We start from the raw sequence: 8628 nt of genomic DNA, 5'->3' as shown, positions 1-8628 counted from the left end.
TCCAAATTGTAATTATGTTTTTATTTCCTTAAATTATTTTTTTAATCAAAAGTTGAGTTGAGTAGATTTGTTTTATTGAGACTTCTGAACCAAACTCAAGGTAGTCCATGAGGATATTTTCTTTTAGCAGATACGCTCACTAATTCTTTCTCACTGCAGTATTTTATTAATTGTGCTTTCCTTCTCCCTGATCTTTGCACCCTCTGCTCTATGCAAACGTAATTCAGCTCAACTCTTCGAACCTGGTAACTTGTGTGTGCAATAACGCACGGACCCCTTATCCTTACATTACATTTGCCAATGTTGGAGATCCAAACTATAGGGGCACCAACTGGTGGCCTTCCAAACCAATAGCCCAACAACCTGTATTAGATAGATATTCTACATTTTGGAGATATGCATTGCATTTAAAATTTGTCAAGTTTAAAAACTCCAAATTGACCAAATCCATGAAAATTTACTCGCTGGTACTCGAATGCAAAGGCAGACGGAAATGTACCCAAAACACCTTTTTATTAACAAGTCAGATAAAGAATTGTACCTTAAGATGTCAGAAAACTTTTTTTTTGCAGGTTTATACATTTCTAGATAAAAATGAGGCACATCAATTGGGGACGGAGACTAATGTGCTGAACACACACCAGACAACTCGTGTATTTTGACTGCATTCAATCGCATAGTTTACAGAGTATGACCCCCGCATTTAATAATACAACAGGCGAAACAATACACTCTGCTGTCCGTTCATGTTTAGAGACGACTTTTCATCTCCTTAGTAAAGTACTTGTAAAGTTTTTGTAAAGTTTTTAAAATGTGTATTGGTTTTACTTTTACGTATCCAAACTTATAATGAAAAAAGGAAATTATTAACGCAATATGGCCAGGAATGTTATCAAGACTCTTTTAAAAAAAATCTTTCAAATAACTTTAATGCTCAAGTCAAAGTTTGATCTGTAGATAAAACGTCCGCTTGTGATCACATGACTTTATAAATTGCGACTCGCTCCCCTGATATCCGTAAAATTCACATCTTCCGAAAATGTAAAGCGCCTTTTTTTCTTAAATGGAGTGCTCTCTGTACATAATCCTGGGCATGCGGCTGGGTCATCCTCAGAAGTTCTGAAGTCCTTGCTGTTGTGCACTGGTTAGAGTGTGACAGTTACTTGGGCCATATTCCCCACAGGCGGGGCCCCAGAGATATGGCCCCCAAGCAGCATCTGCCCTGCCATCTCCACAGGACTCCCTGGACCCGGGCCGTGGGGAGCCAGACAGCCATCAGACTGAGCCAACTGTTTCTTGGTCATCTTCCGTTCCTTGGCCCTTCGATTCTGAAACCAGATTTTCACCTAAGTGGAAATGGAATTATAGCTGTAAAACGTATCCCCAAAGATGGAAAATAAGTAGGGTAACTTGCAAGAAATTTTTATACGAGAAAAAAATCCTTGCATTTATTTAGCACCTTTATCACACTCTGGAATGTTTCAAAGCACTTCACACCATGAATTACTTTTTGCAGTGTAGGGACTGTTATATATAGTTCTGTTATCAACTGATCTGCAGCCTTCAAATAAAAAGAGAAACAACTGCAAATGCTGGTATTCTGAAATAAAATTAATGAATGCTGGAAATCACACCGCTCAGTCAGCATTCGAAAGGAGGAATTAATATTTAGGGTGTAAAACCAGTAACATTACCTTGCCTGTTCTTTTTACAGATGGTGAGTGACGTGCTGTACATTTTCTGTTTTCATTTAAGAAACACGGCCCTCATTATCAGGGCCCCGGCATCTGAAATTTCTTCCCAAATCACATTTCTCCCCATCTTTTAACGTGTCCACAAAATCTACCTCTTGAAGTCTTCGGTCATCTTCACCAGCTCTCTACCCGCCCCCCCCCCCCCCCCTCATCCCCCTTATTTTTAAAGCACCTTGTTTCGTCCTGTTAAAAGTACTGATTGTTGATTAGTTTGATTAGGTTTTCGGGTGTAAAGAGTCATATATGAGCTTCATAGCGGCACATCTTGTAAATAATTAATAAAGTTCCCAAGTAATCATTTGCTGACATGCACAAATAACCTCACACAAGCTAATGGAAAAATTATTTCTTCCTAGCGGTGAAGTGACTGTCATTTAGTAGCGTATGTCACAAGAGTGAAACTAGCTGAAGGATTTAATCAGAAGGCGTTTTACAGTTTTATAAAAATATTGAAGAACTCAGAAATAGAAAAGAACACGTTTTCTCTGTGATTCTTAGTGAAACCATGTGGTTCTTCCTTATTTTTTAAAGAAACTCATGCAATATTGCATTTTCAGAAATAAAATCAGAAAACGATGGAAATACACAGCAGGTGCCTGAGCATCTGAGAAAAGACGTGTTAAGGTTTGAGAGGCAATAATATGAGAATCTTGAAGTGAGTAAGTTGAGACTTTAGGGGGAAATTAATATTGAAAATTAGAATAATTTAACAGAAAGCAACTACAGCCTGGGGAGAAGGATGGAGAGAGGGATGGAGACTGCATCTATAAAGATCTTCCAACAACACTGCAGATTTCTGTACCCAATACTTTAGTGGTAACGAACCTGTCTTTCTGAGAGTCCTAGGATGGTTGCCAGTTCGGATTTTCTCTTGATAGTAATGTACCTGTTGTAGTGAAATTCCTTCTCCAGCTCCAGCCTCTGGTGATCTGTATAAACTACTCTGTATTTGTCTTTTGTCCGTGTTTTACCTGAAAAACGACAATGAGGAATTTAAAGCAATAAACTCGAATCTGAAAATTGGGATGTTCCTTTTATTGAACAACGGAATCTATATTATCTGAACACATCATTTTCGGTTTAAATTTCTGCAATAATTCTCGACCATTCACCTGTTACATGCATCAATGCTATTCTAGTATTCCGGAGAATCCATTCTAGAGATCGTAAGTTAATTTTGTTTTTTGCTTGCTTAATACTCGGTTTACACGTTTTTGACCAGAAATCATTAAATAGATAGGGGTCCAGTAAAACTGGATTTCGCACCTTTGATAGTTATTCGTGAAGTTGATCAACTGATTAGCATCGTTACCGATGGGTATAATTTCAGTCAACATTAAGATGCTCTGCGTGTGAAAAATATTTTAAAATAAATATAATTTCGATTGTTGCGATTGTTGCGTTTCCTAAATTGTGTTTAATCAGTTGGAGATATCTAGTAAGGTAGAATGCTCTACTTAACAAGTACGGTTTGAAATTTGTTAACACAGAGTATTCAAAGTTTTCAAATGATTGCGTCCCAGTATCTGTACTTCTAAATGAAACGAACAGATTTACAAAACAGCCCACAAAATACAAACTGTCAAGTGAACTTTAAGAGGTATCGATTTCCTATACTTTTCTACTAATAGAACAGTCTGAATCAACTACGGTGGAGTTAAAGGGGATATTTATATTCATTGTACAATATGAAATGATTAGAATTCATTTCTAATCACTGAATTCTTCATTTCTCTCATTCTTTACTGGTTTACAAACTTCTCAATGCAGCAATCCAAATTCAGCGTGTTTCTGTTACGTATGCCTGTATTTCGATAAATATTTACCTTCCCACCAGAATTGTATCCCAGATAAGTAAATTCTCAAAACAAAATGTAGTTAAGTGTGCAAAGTGACACTTCAACGAAGTGTCGATTTCGGCACACAGCCTTCTTCAGCGTCTCTCCCAGCGAGAGAATCCATCTACAATAAAACATCTACAATAAAACATCTCTGCTCAAGCTAATTCCTAATTGCCCCGGTGCTCAAACTGCCGATTTAAAAGTAGAAACTTGAGTTACAAAAATGCTACAGCAATTATTGTATCACTGGAAAAGGAAACCAAGTGGGGTGAAGTCACTGAAATCCAAATGAAAGACAAGATTGGATCCGTCTACATATATCGTTAAATAAAAAAGGAGCAAGTAAAGCGAATCCATGTATTTCCACGCCACAATATCTTATAGGTTAAATTGTCATGTACAGTATCTAAAATTTCAATCTGAATACAGCCGGAAAATGAAAAAAAATGTACCGATTGTTGATTAGTTTGATTCTTGTAAATATTTGCAGCTCGTTAATCTAATCCCAGTAATTGATAGATGGGGCCAGACTGCTCTATGAAGCACACACCCACTTGGACAAAGTTAACAACACGGCATTCATATGATAAAAGCGAACACACTCCACACAAAGAACTACAAGTCAATTTTACAAAAGGGTGGCTTTCTGGTAGCTGGATCACAGGCCAATCTGTTTGATTTGCTTCACATAAACAAGTGGCGGCTTGTACTTTCATCTTAAAAGCATCTTTTTTGTTTTGTTAAAAACATCGAAAATGTAAACGATCTTCTACCTGAACTTCTCCAGGCTCCTGGGCCCAAAAGCACGTAGAGAAAATTAGGGAACCAAGCATTTTGGTAGGGAAATGTTATATATGACCTGGTGTTCAAGTTTGATTTTATATTACAGCACAGTGATGGTGGCGGATGCACCTAACTGTTCCGCTTTAATTAGCACTAATATTAATCACCTTAAAAACACAATATTTTGTCATGGACCATCTTTTGATTTACACATTTTTAACAATTACAAGCACAATGTAGGAAGCAATTTTTCAATAAAATATTTTATTCAATAGACGATAACCAAATAAGCGCCAAAAGTGTAGTGTTTGAATGAATCGTCTTCAGATTGATGAAGTTGCGGTCTATTGAGACAGGCATTGCCTCCTCAAAATAACATTCGATGCATTTACTTATAAAGTATACAAACTATACTTAAACCATTTGAAATTAGTTTAGAATCCAGAAAATATTTCAGTTTATTCATGTTCAACGATTTATTCTTGAATCTGTTATATTTTGGCTCTTGAATGGCTTCCATCCATTAAACCATATCTGTTTCTCTAAACTATAACGTCAAGTCCTGGACCAACAATATTTATGTTTCTCTAATGAGTCAGTGTTGATCATCGCTCTGATTCCAAATAGACCATCATTGCTACATCAACGATTTGCAAAGACAATTTAGAAAATTAACTTCTATTCTTTTTTACTTGACAATGATCGCCCAGGTCACACCATATCACTTTTCAGATGCTGATGGACCTGCTGTGTATTTCCAACATAATCTGTTATATCTTTTTTAGTTGCAGTTTTATTTCTTTTAATATTGCTGATGTGTTGGTTGTACATGGTTTAGTTACTCACGAAATCATTTATAGTTAGTAAAATACATTTCCAATTCGAGCCTCGTTCATCCAAATCAGAAATAAGTTTCATTTATACTTTTCTTGCACACACAGGTCACGGATAAAACATATTTGCATTTGAACAAAAAATGACCTGGCTTGCGGAGTGGCAAGGGTTAAAATTCAACAGGTTACACGAAGCCTATGTAAATATGACCTCGGTTTATAACGCGGCCATCCGCACTCACATTATTCACCTTTGTAATAAAATTCAGGGGACATTGCGAGCCAGACAATGCTACAAGGACAAGATTCATTATTTATTGTGAAAATCGTCACCCTTTCCGGTAATATAAAGCGTCCATGTTCCCAGATAATGAGGAGTTAGGAAGCGTAACAGGGCGCATATCAAAGCGAGAAAAGTGTTGAAAGGGCATGCCGCCTGAATATGACAAATAACAATGTAGTGACTGAAGAAACGGGACCTCACAGCTAGTTTACAGGATGGCAAATTAGCATTACAACCGAGACCGGCGCCTGGCTCCATTCCCACCTCCTGCAATTTGCATGGGATTCTATCACTGGAATCTGGGACTAGGGTCTCGGTTGAATCATTCTGTAACTAAAAATCAAAAGAAAGTTTGATTTTGTTACACTGGCTAGAAATGTTTAAAAAAAAGACTTTCACTCGCTGAAAATGGCGAAGAGATTTATTTATCTACATAAATATATTGGGCTGAAATGCCGAGTCCTGGAGGAGTATTCACATCACACTGACAACAGGAACAAGGTGGAAACCAACACGCTATGTACTACTAACGTTGGGAGCTTGCGAAGAGTGGCCCAAGGTTTGTTCACACGCTATGTAACCTCTATGTAACCTTAAAATAGGCGCTAGAGGGATTATTTCCCGCATTCACCCGCGGCCTTCAAAAACCAAGATGCCTGGAGCTGACACCTCACAATTCACTTCCCGGCCCTAAAACCTCTTCACTGTCAATCTGATCCTTTATATTTGACACTAGATTTCAATGCGCTTCTAGAGATGGAATCTGAGGAATTGTGTCGATTTACTGGTTGATTAGAGATTGAAAAAAATGCAATCGTTTTAAATGACAGAACGCCAAAGCGCTTTAATAAATTACTTTGTTGTCACTGGCATTTTAACCGATGGAAACGGGGATAAGATTACAACGGTTCTGATCAGATCCAATCATTTTCCCAGTTCTGTTTGCAGAAGCGCATCAGCCCTGAAACCCCTCAGTGAATATAACCGGGAATAATTTTGGTTGATACCACCGATTGGACAATAATGACTTCTGAACTGGCTTCAAATCATGACGTTTGATTTCAAACAGTTTCAAATGTAATGAATAATTCTGTAACATCCACGGCTGAAGTAGAGTTTGTGAGCAAAATGTAGGATGGTCGAATTTAAGCTTTAATATCTCAAATGACTGTAAGGCAGAACCACCTGCATTTGTTTCTACTTGACTAAAATTAGACGAACCAATTCTGTCTGAAGTAAAAAGGTGTGGGGATAAAGGTAGTTCTCGCACAGTAATGTTCAGCATTTCTTGGACATCCTTGATCCGCTGAACCTTTAGAACTTCTTGACAGCTCCTCAACAGTCCTGAGATTATTAGAGCAAATGCGTAGCCAGCAATACTCTTGAACTGTTCGACCTTTCAAAACGTAAAGTATCCTTTCACACGCAGAGCGGCTGGCCAGCATGTGGAAGGTGTTTCGTGCAGTCACACTGTGAGGAGACACACGAAGGGCTTGGCCCGGCCTTTCATGTTCTTACTTTAACACATTAGGGGGTAGGTATCGCTGGCATTAGTTTTTCCATTCAATCCAATTCAATAGAACACCGGGCCTGTCCCGATTTAGTACCCTGCAATAGTTAGGTAAGGTGGAGGTTGATGTTGGATACGGTTCCATCAGTCCAGGTAGCTTTTTACAGGCTCTGTATTTGCCAATGACTTTATATATTCGTAAATAGACGCTAATAAAATCTGAACTGAATTGCCAGAAATACAATTACTTAAAATTAGATTTGCAAAAAAAAAACAATTTCGTGGCAGATTATTTCCTACTTCGTGAAAAAGACTTCCCCAAGTTCCAGACTTTGATTCGAGATCGGGGTTTAGCAAACAGCCGATAAACGGGATTTCACTGTAGTGAAACAAAAAAAACTAACAGTAAACATGTAACAGACTGGACGACAATCAACTCGAGTGTTTCAGACTCGATCCAGCAATATCCTCAGCCTGGTTGAGACACAAAAATATATTTCTATAAACGTTTTCAAAAAAAGGACTTTCCTTTGTGTAAATAATGACAACGTAGAATTTTACTCAGAACATTAACCACCATCTTCCTTTAATCACAGATTCAACTACAGAAAGCCAGGAAGGAGTAATATATTTCTGTAAAGACAAAATTGGTGCTTGTATCGATATTTTTAGATAAATATAATAGTTGAAAACTATTAATAATCGGTTACCAATCATTAGTTCATTGTCTAACATTGCATTGTCCTCCTTGTTGCTCCTAATATTTAATATGCAATTGTTTTACTTGTGCTCTGAATGTACTTAACCTGTACGTTTTTGAAGTGTTGGAGAGTACTTACCTGCAGCAGAGATCTGTGCTGTTTTCTTCATCCATTCATAAGGATTGCGCCTTTGATTGTTGGGCGACGTTTGCCCCACTGAGATAGTATCTAAAGGGGGAAGGATTCCTGAAGCTGAGGGGTTCATGGCGTTATAGTCAGGAGAACTGTAAGAAACCTGCCCTGGAGAAGAGTTACTTATCTGGACTGGCACTGTGTTCGATGGACCGGGCCCATAAGAACTCCAGTCCTCCCTTGGTGGACCATACGGAGAGGTCCAGGACACCGAGGTTTGGGGGTGATTTTCCATATTAGGCACATGATATCCCGCGTACTCCGAATACTGTGGCGGAGAAACGAAGTTCTGTGTGGATAAATTGATGCTTGGTCGTCTAACGGGCCCTGGGTACATGCTTACTTCTTTATCCAATATATAGCCCACATACATGGCTAGGGTTAGGGTTTGCGCGCATGCTGCAGCCAGATGCGGCTGTCTACTCGGACTGGCATTAGTCTGGCGAGGTTCATGCTGAACTGCCCCTATCGCACATGATTAACCATTGTTTACAGGACCCTGCTACTAACAGTATACCAAAGGCGCCGCGACGTCATTGCATCGCCTGGCCATCGATTTGCATTCAAATAAGGACTGATGGTGATCTGGTAAAACCCCACCTTTCTGCTCTGTGGCACTTCCTTTTAGCCAGATATATCCATAGGGCGCATCTCAACAGTCATAATCCAGTGCAAAGTTTAATTTCAAAACAAGTCACACATCATTACACCAATCACTGGTTTGGAATACT

The 8628-nt window shown here is 38.5% G+C and overlaps 1 protein-coding gene across 1 annotated transcript; it reads right to left on the bottom strand.

The window, feature by feature from the left end:
- Positions 1–1145: 1145 nt before the first annotated feature.
- Positions 1146–8270, bottom strand: cdx4 (caudal type homeobox 4). Its single transcript, XM_067996681.1, has 3 exons — positions 7844–8270; positions 2580–2725; positions 1146–1346 (listed from the first exon to the last, which is right to left on the bottom strand). Exons 1-3 carry the CDS (start codon positions 8268–8270, stop codon positions 1146–1148), a joined length of 774 nt encoding a protein of 257 aa, XP_067852782.1.
- Between the last annotated feature and the right edge of the window lie 358 nt (positions 8271–8628).

This window comes from Heptranchias perlo, chromosome 15 (genome assembly GCF_035084215.1).
Source record: "Heptranchias perlo isolate sHepPer1 chromosome 15, sHepPer1.hap1, whole genome shotgun sequence".
NCBI classification, from domain to species: domain Eukaryota; kingdom Metazoa; phylum Chordata; class Chondrichthyes; order Hexanchiformes; family Hexanchidae; genus Heptranchias; species Heptranchias perlo.
The sequence above is the reverse complement of the archived record's forward strand: the minus strand, read 5'-3'. Positions and strand labels throughout refer to the sequence as shown.